Below are 19,011 nucleotides of genomic sequence, written 5' to 3' on the forward strand. Positions count from 1 at the left end.
TTCTCTACCATGGATTAGATGTAACCAGTAGCATAGACGGTAGCCTGAACTGTGAGCCAAAAACCATCCTCCACGCCACTTTTGTGAGACGATTCTATCACAGCAACAGGAACGAAATGAAGACAAATGGAGTCTAAAAATTGTATGTTTTTTAATATTTAAAAAGTGTGTGTGTGTGTGTGTGTGTGAGAGAGAGAGAGAGAGAGAGAGAGAGAGAGAGAGAGAGAGAGAGAGAGAGAGAGAGAGAGCAGGAATGTGGAGGGCAGTGTGCAACTTTGAGGAGCAATCCTCTCCTTCCACTGTGGGTACCAGGGACGGAACTCCCGTCATCAGGATTACATAGCAAGCACTTTTGCTATCTGAGCCATCTCAGTTACCCTAAATTGTGAGGATTTCACATCAACAATGACTAGCCACGCCCACTGGAGTGTGCCTGTAACTCCAGCGGTTCCGGCTGTTGTGAAGGCTCCCAATTAAAGACCTGCCTGAGCTAGGGTAAGTTCAAGGATATCCTGGGCAACTTACTGAGATCTTGTCTCAAAATGAAAAGTAGACAGAGGGCTGGAGGCACATGCTGATGGTTAGTACTTGCCTCTTGTCTGTGAGGTCCTGTGTTCAATTCCTAAAGCCAGAAAATAAAAGGAAAGAGGAAGAGCAAGAGGCGGGGGCAGCATGCATAGGCCCTTGCTCTTTATCGGGTACTTTACTTAAATGTAGCATTACTCTGCCTGCTTGGGATGATGTAGAAAGGTATCATATATTTAGATTTCAAACTGACTTATACTGTGAGTGAACAGCAATCTATTGAAAATAATGAGATTTAAGATGACATCCCCAGTTCATCCAGGGGAAAGCATAAGAAAGTGTGCGTCATTTTACAGGCTTCTCATTTGGGCAAAGGGACTGAGGCCAAGGCCATTTGTCAATGGTTTCCTGTGATTCATAGATTCTAGCTTCCTGAAATGTTTCAATGGCCTCAGACGACACAGCCGCTGCCAATAGCCAGACAAGCATGCCAGGGGCAGGCATCCGATGTAATGTTTCCATTAAGAAGAATATGCCTGCTGTAGAGCATTCCAGGCCATTCTCTTCCCCTCCTTCCCACCGCACTCCTCCAGTCAACACCCACAACCCGAGTCAGACTAGAGAGAACAGACTTCCTTTCTGACCCCAGTGAGCTGATGGTAGAGGTGGGCTTTCTCTTTCACTAAGGGACATGAAGCGACTGCTCCAGACCTCACTGGTGATTTTCAGTTGACATCAGCTTTTGAATGCATTCCAAAGTCAATAACTGGTATGAACTCTTTGCTCTGGCGAGGAAAAACTTTATTCCAGAGAACTGCAGTGACATTACTCTTCAGCATCATAAGCATCGGCAAGGAGATGTGAAAGACAGCAGGCGAGGGGCATCCCATTTCCTCCCTCTATATGCTATGGCATCCTTGTCCAGGCATCCTCCGATTCCTCAGACTGATGGGCCTACCACAAGCTATAGCATCATTCAATTGAGACGTTTCTCACATCTGTGGGAGCTGGTCCTGCCATGCAGGGATTTAACACACTAATCTGTGTCTCCCTTGGAGAGCCAGGAAAACACATTTCCCCTTGAAAACAGTGGCTAAGGGCCAAGGTGGGGCCGTCCCTCCACACATGGTTCTGGATTCAATAAGAAAGCAGCCTCTCAGCACCTAGATTCTCTTGCAGCAAAGGCATGATGATGTGAGTCCAGATGTCCAGAACTGTGTAAAGGCCAGACGTGGTGTTAGCAGTGCACGTCTGTGACCCTAGCATGCATACTCAGAGACAGAAAACACAAAGGAATTCCTAGAAGCCATAGGCAGGTTAGCCTGGTGTATGCTGAATAATGACCAAAATAAGAGAGCCTCTGCCATGAAACGAGGTAGAAGTCGGGAAGTCAGGACAGGAACTCAAACAGGTCAGGAACCTGGAGGCAGGAGCTGATGCAGAGGCCATGGAGGGGTGTTGCTTACTTGCTTTTCTTCATGGCTTGCTCAGCCTGCTTTCTTACAGAACCCAGGACCATGTGCTAAGGGATGGCTCCACCCACAATGGGCTGGGCCTTCCTACATCAATCACTAATTAAGAAAATGCCCTACAGGCTTTCCTGTAGCCAGATATCGTAGGCAGACATTTTCTCAATTGAGGCTCCCTCCTTTCCAGTGACATAAGACTAGCCAGAGCAACTGCCTACTTGTCAACTTGACACAAAAATGTATCACTATTAAGCCATAACCTTTTCTTTCTTGTTAATCTCCATGACCACTTCATGCCTTTAAAACCAGTACTGTATTAGTCAGTGAACTCTAGAGGGACAGAACTTATAGAATAAATAATATATATTACATATTATATGTATATTCATGTAATAAGCTTTGTTCTTATCTATAATATTGTATATATAATTACATATTATATTAAGTTATTATTGAAAAATACATATAGTCTATGGCTCAGCTAGTCCAACAATGTCTGTCTACCAATGGAATCCCCAAGAATCCGGTAGTTTCTCAGTCCATGAGGCTGGTCTTCAGCATATGATGGAATCCCCCAAAAATAAGGCTCTAGTGCCAGTGAGGAAATGGACTTGCTAATTAGAGCAAGAGCAACCAGGCAAAGAGAGAGCACGCTTTCTTCCTCCATGTTTTCTATGGAGGCTTCCAGGAGAAGCTGTGGCCCAGGCTGAAGGCGAATCTTTCCATCTTAAAGGATCTAGATTAGAAATGAGCCTTCTTGCATCTAATGATTTAATTAAGCAAATACCCTCACTGTCATTTGGGTTTTAGTAAATTCCAAATGGAGTCAAGCTGACATCAGGAACAACCACTGGACTCATACAGTCTCAACTAGATTCTAAGCTGGGCATGAGATAGAAGTAACCTGTCTTTAGAAAACTAGACCCTAGATGAGGAAATGCTTGGTGGGTGCTCATCACAATCTATATGGTGTTTGCAAGCTAAAAATAGAAAATATGTACAATACTTCTAAGAGCCAACTGTTCTAAAATTCTTGTCCCCTGGACCCTCAAGTATTGAACTTATCAGTCACTTTATCATTGCACATCATCAAGCACTAATAATTTCTAAATTCAATTCTGAAACACGCATATCAGGTTTTAAGTATCAGCATCTACTTTATATAGAATATTTGAACAAACACATTCCAATCTATTTATGTTAACAAAATGAATTTTCTTAGAAAAGAAAATTTGGTGAATACTTTTGACCACCCACCCCATATTATAAAGAGTTACCAACAAAAAAAAATATAGTGAATGAGTGTAAGTTATGCCAAAGTCAATAAGGCCAAATATAAGTAGATGATATTGCCAGTTGCAATAAAGATGAAAAATGTTATAGTCTCCACAGTACTTTAAGTGAATTGTCCCTATTCTTGTACGCCCCAAGCCTGATGATTCTATAGTTGCTTACCTGTTTGTAAGTGACACATTGTACAATCGAAAATCTTGCATTCTTCCAACAAACTTCTCTAAACCTGAAAGATATGTGCAGATAAGGAACCCCAGAATCCAAGCAAGCACTCAGACTATTCATCTGATATCCTTGTACAACTACAAAGCATAGGCTTCACTCCCATCAGCACCCCTGAAATTCTCGATGATTGTGCCTCTTCCAAGGCTTCACTCCCATCAGCACCCCTTAAATTCTCGATGGTTGTATCTCTTCCAAGTCTTCGTGGTTAACGGTGGTCATATTTATCTCCACAGCTATTGCAAGACCATGAAACCTAGGTGAGTCCTTCAGCAGATTACGCTAGACCCGGTTCACAGCTGCACTTTTCTGAACTTCCCCCTCATTTACAAACCTATACATTTATTATTTTATGAGCCTTAAATTTCTTTGTCACCTGCCTTTTAACAGCAATTTTCAGGATATTCGATCTGTGGGTGGAAAAACTTGCTGTCCTCACATCTGACCCATTCTAGCTTAAACTCTAGGATGTTGATTCTAACTGAAACAAATGTTTGTAAAAAAAAAAAAAAAACTCAAAAAAGACAAAACTGAAACGAACCCTTGCATATCTGGTGCTCGTGGATATTGTGTCACCCACATGTTACATTAAAGTGCAAATTCAATCTAAATATCATATCATCATCCCTAAGAATTCTTCTAAGATTATGAGGTTCCAAGACCACAGCGCCATCACAGGTTACTCTCAACCCTAGGTGGCTATCATCAGCCTTCACACAGAGAACATTATTTGTCTATTTACAAGAGACATAGGTTTTATGAGGGCAGAAAAGCCCAAGAGATTTGGAACAAGGAAGGGAAAGAAAAGAAAGGGTGTGGGGGGAGAGGTGGGGGGTGGCGGGCAACAGCTTGACAAGCTGAGTTAGAGGCTCAGAAAGAATGTTAAAAGCTTCATGCAGTGGCCTGCACCTGCAATCCCAGCACCCCTGTTCGGGCCAGCGAGCCTGGGATAGTCAGCAGAAACAAGGAAAGAGCTGACTGAGTAAGGTGGGAAGAGAAAAGAACTCCAGAAAAAGCTGTCCTCTGACAGCTTCATATTGCTCTTTGGCATGCATGTACTCACAGTTGCAGATATTTCAGGATAGAGGAGAGAGAGAGAGAGAGAGAGAGAATATATAAGAAAAAAAGAAAATAAAATAAAATACAGTTATAGTTGGAATCTGAAATGTCACCTGCAGGCTCACATTTTGAACATTTGGTCCCCAGCTGATGGTGCTAACTTGGGTGTGTGTGGACCTTTACCAGGTGGAGCTACCTGGAAGAGGTCCTGATGCATGGGACTTTGCAAGCACCCCTGGCCTCTGTTCTTTGCTGCCTCTCTGCTTCCTTGTCCATAGTGGTCTATACAGCTTTCTTCCCACTACAGGTGGGCTGGGCTGTTCTATAGAGCATAAGTGTCTATTCATAAATATGTGTAGCTACACTCGGACATACATTTGTGTTTTTTATGAGAGGACAGAGTTCAGACGTCAATCACCATTTGCTCAGCATGTACAAGGCCTGGGGTTCAATCCCAGCACCAAACAAACAAACAATAAACAAAACAAATGAACTGCATTGCTCATATCCAATGCCAATGTTTAAATGATACATATTCAAGAAAATGGTTGAGTATACTTTATATTTATTCATAAAGTATTTTTTCAATATATCTGCTATTGTCCCCAATGACAACCCAAACATACTTGCAATCCGGGACCTTGTTTCTGGAGTGGGGTAACTTATGCCGTACCCATCAGTCTGCTGCAATCTTCCCTTTTCAGACTCCTAGACACCATCGAAAACCTTTCTGATATGCTGGTTTTTAAGTGTTGTGGCTTGCTGAATCAGAGGTGCTGAATTTGAAACAAGTTCAGAATCATCTTCTTCAAGGGTTAGTTCATCCCTCTGGCCTTGAGAGACAGAACAAGCAACACCTGTCCTCATCTGAACCCTGCAGATGTAATTTTAAACCAAGAAATGTCGGATTTCAGCCCAAGACCCGTTCTCCTGAGTGACTATTGGCATCGATGGAGACAGAACACACACAGAGAGCTCATCTTGTAACGGAAACGCAGCAGGACACCCTTGATGGTCCCTTCCTGCTACCCCCCCCCCCCATTTGTTAGCCTGGAGCTGCTTCTTTTTTCTTCCCGAGAAGACTCAGCTCTACACTGAAGTCCCTCCGCACAGTTCCGCTGGGGCCCTTCACAAGGACTGTGCACCCCTTCAGAGCGACACCAATGGTTTCTGAGATGCCAACAGTCTGATTGCTGAGAATGGTCTTCATTCTCACAGTAGCCGGGGCAAAGAGTGAAGATAAGTATTATCAATTGGTAAACTGAGATAGCCCTCTTAAAGTTGCCTTTAGCCATGATCTTTACAACAGCACAGAAAAGTAACCTCTGTCAGAATGACACAAGGAAGAAAGTTCTGTATTTAGAGATGAAAGAAAAGTGGGAAAAGTGCATATGGCTACCTCTTAGTCGTGAGTGCTTACGTGATTGTGTTTGGGAGGAGAAATGAACTGAGGACATCGCTTCTCATGCTATTAATTTTATTTCAGAAAAAAAAATGTCACAAAGGAAGCTGGATTATCTATTTTGCATTCCTTTACTTATCCCCCCCCCCAACCCCCCACATACGCAGTTCCTTTCAGGACATCCATTATAGTCCGCACCACCACCCCAACGATTAAATTCTGAATGGTTACTAAATGCCCCACACACTCAAAACGCAGACTCAACACTTGACATTGCCTTTATTCCAAGTATTACTTCCTCATCCCAGGCTTTGTCTCAGCTTTGAAGTCTATCCCCTGGGGAATATCCTGAGGCCACCACAGTCTCCACGCTCCTGCAACCCTTGAATGTGTTCCTTTTACTTTGGTACACACACTTACTTCTCTATCTGTCCTAGGAAACTTTTGTAATACACTAAGTAAACTTCTTAGAAAGTCAAAGTATGGTTTGTTCTTATTCCTTGGTCCACCCGTAGCTCATAGCCATGTTTCTGTCGGCTGGTGATTACTCAATGATATTCAACAATGAAGGAAATAAAAGACAGGGGATGCAGGGAGTGAGGGAGATGGTTCTGGAGTAAATTTAGGGAGAGGCGTGAAGATGTGCATTGGTTTCCATGAGAATAGGCAAGAAGGATGACTGAAAAGTATATCCTCCTCAGGATGTCTTTTCATCTTCCCTCTATTCTGGCACATGTAGACAAGCTAGGTGATTATTTTTTAAAATATTGCACATCCCAATATCTTCAAGTGTCAAGTAATTGGCTGTATCTAGCACTGACAATTTACATCAAAACAAGGGGAATAAAAAGTTAAGATTCCTACACAAAGGAGGGGAGATATGTAGTTTATGTGGGTAGGGTCTCAGGAAAGTGAATCACAGAACAAATGATACACTAGGAGAATTAAAGGAGTCAAGGACTTGACTGTGTCCCTGAGACCAATGAAGTGTATATTGGAAATGAGAAAGTAACATGTTTGAAACAATTGATCGAATTCACTGAGATTTTTTTCTAGAGGCACATAAAATGTGCTCAATGTTCCTTTGGGCAGTTTGTTTGCTGATGTTACCGCAGAACAGTTTTTACAGTCAAAGCCTGGCTGTCCACCAAGAAAGGCTTTGTTCTGGCCAGAATCATGCTCCCACAAAGCTATAACTCCTCACATTTGAGAATGTCACTTTTCTTGCACATAGTGTCTTTGCAGATGTAATCAAGTGAAGCTATCAGGAAAGAAGGCCCATATTGATGGACAAGGTCATCTGTCAGGTGGGAAAACAGTCCAGACACATAGGGGGAAAAGCATATGAGGAAAGCACAGACAATGCAGCGTTGAAACCTTAAACAATCCAAGTAAGAGACATGGAAGCCTTTGGCCCTGGTTTTCAAATAGACCAGAATCCTGTATAGACTTGGCAGTATTCTTGTAGGGCACTCAAAGAAAACAAATTTTTCATTTTATAAGTCACCCAACACTGTTAATACAGCGCCTCGTGAAATTTGCAAAATCATACAAGTTAGCAAAGAGAACTAACGTTAATTTATACAGCACGTTGTCCATGTGACTCTACCTTCTTCCTCAGTATAAAATAGTGTATAGAGTTTATAAAGCAGTTCAGAGGGAAATGTTCTGTCTCAAGCAGCTACACCAGTTCAGCGAACGTGGTGAGCAAATGAAAGCTGCCCTCCATAGGCACGCATACGTGAACATTTGTCCTGAAGCCTGTGGTTCTGTTTGAGGAGATAACGGAGCCTTTAGAAGGTGGCACCACTAGAGGAAGAATGTCACTGGGGATGGGTTTGAGGTTACACCCTGATCCCACTTCCTGTTCTCACTGTTGCTTCCTGTTTGCAGCTGAGATAGGATGTCCCAGCTCCTTGCTCTTTTCACTTGACACTGAACCTCCGGGCCACGACAGACTCACCCCTGGGAAAGCCTACGTTATAATGAATGGTTTTGCTTAGAACTTAGCTGTGATCATAGCACAGTGGTCAGAGCAACAGGAAGGTAACAGACGCAGTGGGCGATCCTGCGTGACGACGAGGAAAGTTAGGCTGCCGCTGTCACACTCCCCAAATGACGGATGCTTGGATCTTGTCGGTCTTAGTGTGGCTTTGAATGTCGGGTTGATTTTATTTATTTCCCTGTATTTTCATTCATCCACAAATATGTGGTTGGAACCTAATGTGTAACAGATAGTTTTGTTGCAGCCAAAGATATACCACTCAAGTCAAGAAAAATACACTCTTGCTCTTATGGATCTTGTGTTAAAATAGATACATGGATATAGTAAGCATGTATTACCTAAACATAACATGTGCTGTTGACAGCAGATGAGTCAGAGTAGGAGTGAGAACGGGGCTAAATGTTATTGGGGTGGTGTGTTCCAAAGAGGGACGCACCAGCGAGGGGCAGGACTGTAGGAATAGCATGTTGCGGGAGGGCAAGCCAAGGTGAAAAGGCTCCTGGAACATGTGCTCAGCGTGTCTGAGGAGCTACAAGGAGCCAGCATCATGGCTCAGAGTCTAGAAGGGAGAGGCTTTTGGAAGGTTCCGCGAGACCTGTAACTGGCTGGCGAGATGGAGCTATGAATTGTGAAAAGTTTTATAGCACATTTTAAGGATGTAGGTTTTAGTCTGAATGGAACGAGAGGTCTCCAGAGGGTTGGGAGTAGATGAGTGGCAGGATCTCAGCTTCACTCAGAGGTGTGGAGATTTACAAGTCAGGGGAACACACTAAGATGCAGGGAAGCCAGAGGAGGCTGCTGCAGTCATCCAGGAGGAAAGAGATGGTAGACAGAGAGGCTTAGGAGTGGAGGCTTCCCGGGCAAGGCTGATAAATTAGAATCCACTTCCTATATCTTAATAATAGTTAAAGGCAAGCTCTGCTGCAGAGGGACAATGAAATCCATTTTATCATCTATAAAATAAAAGGGCTGGGTTTTATAACCTTTAAAAATCATTTGAGTTTTACACTTTGGAGTCTGTGATAGGACGGTCATCGCCACTGCCTCAGAATTCATGGTGGGGCATTTTGTGAAAGAATTAGAGAAAGTTTTGCAAAGACCCAAAGTGAACGTGTATTATCCATTGCCAGCAGAGGAGTTATGGCTGTGAGGGGAAGTCATACAGGAGTTCAAGGGCATAGTCACAAGAACAGACTTTAATAATCCCTTTGCTAGTTGCTGATTTTTAGCACATATTCATAGGGAAAAACATGCCGTAAAGAGCTCTTTCTTTGAAAAATATTCATATGGGGAAGATAGGTCCCAGTTACCTAGATTGATCAAGGACAGAGACTCATATGAGAAAGACCTCAGAAGCTGTCAGTGAGGGAATAAGGCAGAAAGGAAATCTGCACTGTGAGAGAGAAGTCGGAGCAAATAATCAAACACACACGTCAGGGTGAAAGCAGAGACAGGACAGAGAGCCTGCTCAGTTTAACAGTGCAGGAGGGCCTGTGCCCACAGGACACAGCCGTGTATGGCTACAGTGCAGGAGGGCCCGTGCCCACAGGACACAGCCGTGTGTGACTACAGTGCAGGAGGGCCTGTGCCCACAGGACACAGCCATGTGTGGCTACAGTGCAGGAGGGCCCGTGCCCACAGGACACGGCCGTGTGTGACTACAGTGCAGGAGGGCCCGTGCCCACAGGACACAGCCGTGTGTGACTACAGTGCAGGAGGGCCTGTGCCCACAGGACACAGCCCTGTGTGGCTACAGTGCAGGAGGGCCCGTGCCCACAGGACACAGCCGTGTGTGACCACAGTGCAGGAGGGCCCGTGCCCACAGGACACAGCTGTGTGTGGCTACAAGCATCTCTAACCCAGCACTGTAAAGGCAGAGACAGGGCCTGCTGACAGTCAGCATAGTTGTATGTTCAGAGAGAGAGATCCTACCTCAAAGTGAATAATACAAAGGGACAGACTAGGAAACTGATGTCCTCCTCTGGCCCCATATTTGTGAGTGAGCACCTGCACCCCTAGACAAGAGTGTACAAACAAATGCTCGCACACCCACACATAAAGATATTCACAGTGGTGCTAAATAATAACTATAAACATCAGTCTTAAAGAAGACAGTAAACTGCCTCTATTTCTTAGACAGCATACTTTTCTAATCAGAAAAACCTAGGGAACATATAGTAAGGCTATTCTAAAACTAGAATGTAAGTTTACCATACAAGTTCAATGGATAAAAGTTCAATTTCTATAGATATATCCATGACAATTGGACTTTTTAGTCCCTTTATAACAGTAAGTAAAATATGAAATACTATTTATCAGGTTAGCATGACAGTGACTGTGGCTAAAACCCGCAAGATGTGGATTTTAAAAAGTCTATATATCAAGATGTCATCAGGAGTGCTGGAGCGTGGTGCATGCTTGTCATCAGGGAGTGGCACTTGGATTGTGTGGTCCTGCTGGAGTAGGTGTGGCCCTGTGGGCCCACTGGGGGTGGGCTTTGAGGTTTCAAAAGCCTGTGCCTAGCACACCTTCTCTCTTTCTGCTGCCTACAGATCCAGATGTACCCAGTACCATGTCTGCCTGAATGCCCCATGCTCCCCATTACGATGATAATGGCCTAAATCTCTGGGACCATCAGCAAGCCCCACTTAGGTGTCTTCTCTCATCAGAGTTGCCTTGGTCATGGTGTCTCTTCACTGCAATAGAAGACTGAACAATACACAGAGGAATAGTGGGGATCCTCTCTACCTTAAAAGCAGTCCTTGAGTTGTACCCCCAAAAGCTAATGTTTTCAGAGCTTGGGAGATAAGCCAGATTTTGAGTGATATATGGAGGTTTTGTTTTAAATGGATGAATGTTAGTAAAAATACTAAGTTCTGTCACGATTCAACCTTTCCTACACTAATCCTTTTTCTATGAATCTGACAACCCTATAGACAAGAGCAACAGAAAGTCTGCAATCGGAGTAAAAGCCAGTGGCTAGGAGCCACTGGATGGGGCAGAGTCGGACAGAGAAGGAGGGGACAAGAGTAAAACTAAAGACCTTCTAAAGAAAACCCTGGGACTCAAGACTTGCTTGGAAAATTCTGCTAAACATTTAAAAGAACAATACCACCTCTTTTGTAATTTCTTTCAAAAAATTAAGAGAAACACTTTCCAAAATGAGAAAATGACAGACAGTTTGCTGCCTAGACAGTCTCCAAAAACTATAATGTCAGAGCATAATTCCTAATTGTTTTTTGGTCCTTCTTGTTGTATGTAGTTTATTGTATATATGGTAATAATATAAATGTATATGTAAAAGTAAAATAATAATAATAATAATAATAATAATAATAATAATAATAATAAAAGTAATATTCTCCAAATCTATTTTGTGAAGCCAGTGTGAGACATAAATCATGAGGTGCAAGCTCTAGAGAGATAAAAATATCTCAAAAAAACTAATATGACACATTTGTATGATAAAGCTGAATATAAACTATGAGAAAATATTGTAACATTCTAAGGATGAAAAGTGGGTTCAATATGAAAACCAAGTCATACATGAAATTGACACAACTATGGGCAGAAGTGACATGATCCTCTGTGTAGATCATTACCCAATTCCAACCAACCTGGTTCAAGATTATAAGACCAAAATAAACTATGTTTAATAAAATAATGTTTTCTGGCTATTAATCAATTTTAAAATTTCAATAGCTCACATGGTAATTAATGGTGAATGGCTAAAGCTCCTCTTTCTACAGTTACAACAAGCTTAGCACATTTTTTTAAAATACATTTTTATTAATTTATACATATTACATCTCAGTTGTTAGCCCATCCCATGTATCCTCCCATTCCTCCCTTCCTCCCGCTTCCCCCCTACTCCCCTCCCCTCCCCTAAGTCTGTGTCTGAGGGGGACCTCCTCCCCCTGAATATGCTCATACGGTATCAAGTCTCTCCTTGGTGACCTCTTATCTTTCCTCTGAGTGCCACCAGGCATCTCCGTCCAAGGGACATGTTCAAATATGGGGCACCAGAGTTTGTGTGAAAGTTAGATCTCCTTCTCCACTCAACAGTGGAGAATGTCCATCGGCTAGTCCGGGTAGGGGTTCAAGGTTTTTACTGCCTATTTTTTCCTTGGCTGTTGCCACAGTTTGCGGAGGGCCCCAGGGCCCAGACTCGCCTGTAGTTTTCCAGGACCCACTGGGTCCTTCCATTTCCTCTTTCTCCCAGGCTTCTCACACCTAAAGTTTCAATAGGATGAAACAACCTACGTGTCCCTCTATAGAAGAATGGATAAAGAAACTGTGGTACATTTACACTATGGAATACTACTCAGCTATTAAAAACAAGGAATTTCCAAAATTTGTGGACAAATGGATTGAACTAGAAATTGTCATAATGAGTGAGTTCACACAGAAGCAAAAAGAGCTAAATGGTATATACTCACTTATATCGAGACACTAGTCCAAGGTGTACGTCCCCATGAAAAGCTTAGCACATTTTTAAAAATATTTTGATCTACATTTATGGAGGTATTAATCTTCCATATTGGAGAAATAAAAGTGCTCCACATATATAGAATAATTCTTAAAAATACATTTAAATATATATTAAAAATACATGATCCAATTCATAAGATGAGAAATCAACATGTAAAATGAGGCATATTATCTACATAGTGTAACAGAGATCTAGAAATTAAATGAGACTAACTGCAGTTTTACAAAGTTTCTAAGCAAATTAAATAGAAAAATAATAATCTTTTGAATGGTTCTGAACTGTTAAATTATATTTCAAATATGAAAGCACCTTAGCCTCCTTCACCTACTGCATATGTCAGCTCGGCTGGATGAAGATGGCAATGCTCCATTTGATTCATGACGTTGGTTAGTGTCATTATTTCTCGGTTTAGTTTCCGTTTCGATGACCTATCCTTGGGTGAAAGTGGGGTGTTGAAGTCTCCCACTATTAATGTGTGGGGATCGATGTGTGGTTTAAGCTTTGTGAATATTTCTTTTACAAATGTGGGTGCCCTTGTGTTTGGATTGTAGATGTTCAGAATTGTGATGTCCTCCAAGTTGATTTTACCTTTAATGATATGAAGTGTCATTCCTCATCTCTTTTGATTAACTTTGGTTGAAAGTCTGTTTTAGTAGCTATTAAAATGGCTATACCAGCTTGCTTCTTGTGTTCGTTTGCTTGAAATATCTTTTTCCAGCCTTTTACCCTGAGGTAATGTCTATCCTTGTGGCTGAGACGTGTATCTTGAATGCAGAAGAATGTTGGGTCTTGTTTATGCATCCATTCAGTTAGTCTGTCTTTTTATTGGAGAATTGAGACCATTGATTTTGAGAGATATTAATGACCAGTGACTGCCAAGTCCCTTGATACTGATGTTGGTTGCAGTAGAGTGTGCGCTTATGTTTTACAACTGTGAAGTTACCTATTTCTTGTGTTAGTTTGTCACTTTGGCTTGGAGTATTTCTTCTAGTAACTTCTGTGGGGCTGGATTTGTGGATAGGTACTGTTTGAATTTGGTTTTGCCATTGAATACCTTATTTAATCCATCAATGGTTATTAAATGTTTCTCTGGATAGTAGTCTGGACTGGCATCTGTAGTCCCTTAGGTCTTTCAGGACCTCTGCTCAGGCCCTTCTGACTCTTATGGTCTCTGTTGAGAAGTCAGGTATAATTCTGATAAGTTTGCCATTATATGTTACTTGGCCTTTTTCCTTTGCTGCTTTTAATAATTTTTCTTTGTTCTGTACATTTTGTGATTTGATTACTATGTGGCAGGAGGATTTTCATTTCTGGTATATTCTATTTGGTGTTCTGTAGGCATCTTGTAGGTTTATATGCATCTCCTTCTATAAATTAGTAAAATTTTCTTCAGTGATTTTGTTGAAAGCATTTTCTTGGCCTTGGAACTAGGAGTCTTCTCTTTTCTCAATACCTATTATCTCCAGGTTTTGTCTTTTCATGGCGTCCTTGTTTCCTAAGAGAAGACCACCAAGGCTAGTAGATCTGGACCCCCAGGGGCATCCGCTCAAACTACTGTCCCAACCAAGGACAATGCATGCAGTAAACCTAGAACCCATATTCAGATCTAGCCAATGAACAGTGCATTCTCCACAATTGTGTGGAGAGCAGGGACTGACTCTGACATGAACCCTGGTGCCCCCTTTTTGACTTCCCCTGGATGGGAAGATCTGATAACACTCAGAGGAAGGGTTAGCAGGCTAACAGGTGAGACCTGATAGACTGTGACCATATGGTGGGGGAGGAGTCACCTTCTGTCAAAGACCTAGGGGAGGGGAATAGGGTAAAAGTGGGAGGGAGGTGGGAACAGGAAGATACAAGAGATGGGATAACAATCAGGATGTGATCTGAATAAATTACTTAAGTAAAAAAAAAAAAAAGATGGCGATGCTACTACTTAAGCGCCAGCACATCTAGATGAAATCATAGAGAAATAATGTCACCTTCAGTTAGACAGTGATTTCTTAGACACAAATGCAAAGGAACAACCACACCCAGAGAAATGCAGTTGCAATGTGAGGTTAGGTTTCCTTGACAGATTTCCCAAGAAAGTTCTCGTGAACTGATGAAGATTCACTTAGAAACAATACGGAAGTTGAAGAAGCCAAGGTGTCCTACAGATGTGAAATGTCTACCGTAACCAGTATCAAGAAAGAAAAAGAAGAAATAGCAGAATAAATGGGTATCCACCAATGCCCTTAGGATAATATATGAGAGCATTCTTTAATGCTAAGCATTTTGAGAGTATTGTTGTTTTTACTATGTTAGAAGCTGCAATAATTTCAATCCCCTTGCTGTACTTTCACCACACATTGTTTTCACCCTCAGTCTCCGATAAAGACACTGAAGCCTATCCATAAAGAGCTGGATGTCAAGAAATATGTCATAAGTTGTGTCAGGATATGTTATAAAACAATGTGACCATAAATGAAAAACAGCATCAACACATTAGCTCTACCACACTTTGAAATTTCACACACAAACACAAAACCTTAAGCAATAAATACCAAATTCCTTGTGGTGACACCCAGGTGACACATTGATGGCAACATTGAAAGGCTTTCCATCAGACCAGCAGCAGTCTGGTTCTACTTGTTCTACTGACATATTTCAATACTGTACACAAATTCTTAGCTGGGTTTGACAGCTCAAACCTATGACCCTGGAACTGGGGAGATGGAGGCAGGAGGATTGCCACCTAGGCTGCACAATAAATTTCATGTCAGCCTTGATTAGAGAGTGGGACCTTGTCTCAAAAAAATATATATGTATATATATTCCATAATTATGAAAATCAAAAGATAGAAGAAATAAGATGCAACAAACATAGCATTTGTATTACATGGTTTTCTACATAGAAAAGCCATATAATTCTAGAATCAAAATATTAGAATTAATGAAAGTTCTAAAATGGTAATGGCAATAAGAATTACAGAAAATTCCACAATATATTATTATTTAAACAAAAATATAATGAGAATAGTAGCATACAAGATACTGTTTATAAAAGCAATAAAACATTAAGGCAACTAGGAATAAACAAAATGTATGAACATCTTTGCAGAAACTTACCACAACACACCTAAGGAGACCTAAGAAGGGAGTAGAAATATGGTCAGAGGTTAAGGGTATGTACTGATTTTGCAAGGAACCCAGATCTGTCCCCAGCATTCATGTTGGGTGGCTCAAACAGCCTATAAATCCATGTCAAGGAGATCCAACTCTCCTTCAAATCTCCATAAGAACTACACACACACACACACACACACACACACACACACACACAGAGAGAGAGAGAGAGAGAGAGAGAGAGAGAGAGACAGACAGACAGACAGACAGACAGACAGACAGACAGACATTAAAATAAAAATATTTTTTAAAAGGAGACCTAAATAGAATCATATACCACGATCAAAGATGCAGATATTCAATATAATAGCAATGTAAGTCCTTCATATACCCTAATATAATTTTAATTATATTCTAATAAAATCCCCATTGTAGAATTATCATGAAAAGGCATCCTAAAATGCATTTGGGGAAACAACACCTAAGAATTGTTGTTTGAAGAATACTGGTTAGAAAGATCAGAACAAGACCATACGGTGAGACGTCAATATACAATCAAATGCTACCACTGTTGACAAGAAGTTGATTAATTTGACCTCTGAGACAAATAGGAAGTACACAATTGTAAAACTATAGTGGCAGATCAAGGTGACTTTACAATCAGGAAGAAATTCATGGATATTCAACAAAAATCAAAGGGACAAACATGTACCAATAAAATCACTTGAAATTCAATCTCTATATCACACATAGCACAGAAATTAACTTCATGGGGGGAAAAAAAGATGATACTTATTATGCCAGGATATGAAAGAGTTTCTTTAAGAAAAAGATACAAATATATGAAGTGGTGGCCGGTTCAGGGAGATCCAAGATGGCAGAGTAGAGGCAGCCAGTTCTCCCTGGTTGTTTTACAGCAGGGAATTGAAACCAGCTAAGAGACAGCTTCTTAGCTGTGACTGGGAAACTGTAGAAATGGACTGGGACTTGGAGATAACAAAAGACACTGGTATTGGTAAAAGAGGCAAGAAACAATGTGAGTGGGGGCTCGGCAGTCCTGCGGAAGGGGAGCAGTGGGTGTGGGCAAGAGAAGGGAGACTGGTAAAGATGCTCTCAGTAGTATTGTGTAGAATCGGACAGGCAACAGCATGGCGGGCTAATTTAGCCTGACCTCAGGGCCTGCACAGCAAGCTGGCATATGGAAAGAGTTCTATGTTCCTCAAAACAAAAGGCGTCAAGTGAGGTGTCATAACGGGAGCCATCTTGGAAGGCCACACCCCTGCTCACTACAGTGGGAAGCCGAAACTCCTGTAGTTTACTGCAAGTCAGATCTGAGCATCTCCTAATTGTCCTGGCAACTGTGCCCCTTATCAGTTCAGTGAGGCACCTGAAGGAAGCACACCGAGAACAGGGCCTGGGGAGATGGCTCGGTCCACAAAGCATTTGCCCCGAAAACATGAGCTTGATTCCTAGGACCATAAAAACAGCAGACATGGCGATATGCTGGGCAGACAGAGAGAGGTAGACCTCTTGGTTTTGGTAGCCAGCCAGTCAGCCATCCCAACCCTATCCACCAGCCCCAGATTCCGGTCTCAAAATGACAGGGTGGACAGCAGCCAAGGAATGACAACTAAGGTTGTCCCTCATACATTCCTTGACATACGCATGGACACGTGTACACACACACACACACACACACACACACACACACACACACACACACGCATACACACACACACGCATGCATGAGCGGGTGGAAAACAAAAATATTGGAAAACAAAAATATTTGAACTGTATATGATAGGGTTTGAATTAGAGACTGTGGCAGCTTTGGTTTATCATTTTTATTGGTTCTTTGAGAATTTGATACATTGTATTTTGATCATATTCGCTCCTCCAGATCTGCTCTTCTCTTGCCCTCCCAAAAGCTCCAAGCCGTCAATCTCTTTGTCAAGCCCCAAACCTGATCTAATGTGCCAGAGAGGAGAGGCTTTTTACTGAGGGCTTAAAAAAAAATTCCTACTGATTAAACTTTTTAGTTCAGGGATGCTGTGGTTTTCTTCAGATTCCATCCCATCATTGATCTTGTTTGTTACTGAATTTCCTTAACTCTATCCTGTTGTCTTTCATCTATTTTCTTGGGATTCATCAATCTTTGTCACCCTTTAGAGTTCCTTTTCTAGTATTCCACCTTGTCTCAGTTATTTTCTGCTGCTACATCCTGCCCACTCCCCCACTCCCTCCGGCATCAACCTACAGGTTTGAATGAGAAACGTTCCCCAAAGGCCCAGTTCATGCGCTGCTAGGGGATGCTGTGCAGCCTTGCTGGGAAGCCAGTCACTGGGGCAGGCTTTGAGGTTTGTAGCCTGGTCCCTCTTCCTGTTCTCACTGCTTCTGGACTGCAGATGTGGTAAGTGGTACCCATGTTCCTGCTGTTGTGAGTTCCCTGCCATGATGAACATGGGCCATCTCAGGATTTAACCTAAAATGTACCTTTCTGCCTTCAGTGGCCTGGATTAGATTCTTTGTTACAGCAGCAGAAGAGAGGCTAATACAGAGACACATAGGGCCACTGAGCTCACTGTCCCTTTAAGATCACCTCTCTGGAGCAACTGAAAAGGGGTAGACGCCTGAACAGGGACATGATGTGCAAAGACAGGACCAACCCCACACAAAGAAAGACATGTCAGGAAGGAATGCTGAGAGGGAGAGCTGGTCTAACCCAGGGAAGCGCGCATCAATTGGTTATCCCATACCAAATGGTCAGTCCTGAAAACACACATACAAGGAACACTGGACAGATTGAGCAGGTTATGTTTAGGAATACAAACATGCACACACACACACACACACACACACACACACACACACACACACACACACACTCGTGCACATATACACGCAGTCATGTACACATATGGAAGACCAGTGAAAAAAGAGGCTATAGATTTCTAAGGAAATAAGGAGGGGTATAAGGAAAAGTTTGAGGGGAGGAAAGGAAAAGGCGAAATGATATAATTATAGTATAACACCAACACTAGGCTCCTGGGCAGTGGGTGCATGGGTTGTGCTGCACCCACTCCATGCATGGCAGCTCTTTGCCCTGCCTTCCTTGAGGAATGGAGGGGTACCTGGGAGTCAGATCCTCACAAAAAATATCATCAGCTCACCTTCTGGGTCCAAAGCTCATGGGGTGTACTCCTGCCGGGGGAACTTTGGTTTTGTGCTGCAAAAGGTCCCTGTGGGCACTGAAAGAGCTGAGCAGGGAGCTTAATCTCAAGCACCGTCCACCATCACTAACATAATGATGTGCACTATACACTCACACAGATGAAGGGTGGATGTCTCCCAGCCCTGAGCTGTCCAGGGAGAGACACATAGTGCGAGAAGCCACAGGGGCAGGGGAGACCCACACAGGTAACGGATATTCATCTCC

General features: G+C 42.3%; 1 protein-coding gene and 1 pseudogene across 2 annotated transcripts in view; both read right to left on the minus strand.

The window, feature by feature from the left end:
• The window catches only part of USH2A (usherin), a 683,333-nt gene that overhangs the window by 602,307 nt on the left and 62,015 nt on the right, over nucleotides 1-19,011 (minus strand). The window contains exon 5 of the mRNA XM_084773188.1: nucleotides 3,450-3,513. Coding sequence (XP_084629314.1) covers nucleotides 3,450-3,513 — 64 coding nt within the window. The remainder of the gene's footprint in view (nucleotides 1-3,449; nucleotides 3,514-19,011) is intronic.
• LOC311596619 (large ribosomal subunit protein uL6-like) lies at nucleotides 5,277-5,778 on the minus strand (annotated as a pseudogene). The gene has a single exon. The product of its transcript is annotated as a large ribosomal subunit protein uL6-like (transcript).

Source organism: Acomys minous, assembly GCF_964271855.1.
Source record: "Acomys minous genome assembly, chromosome: 1".
In the NCBI taxonomy this organism is placed as follows: domain Eukaryota; kingdom Metazoa; phylum Chordata; class Mammalia; order Rodentia; family Muridae; genus Acomys; species Acomys minous.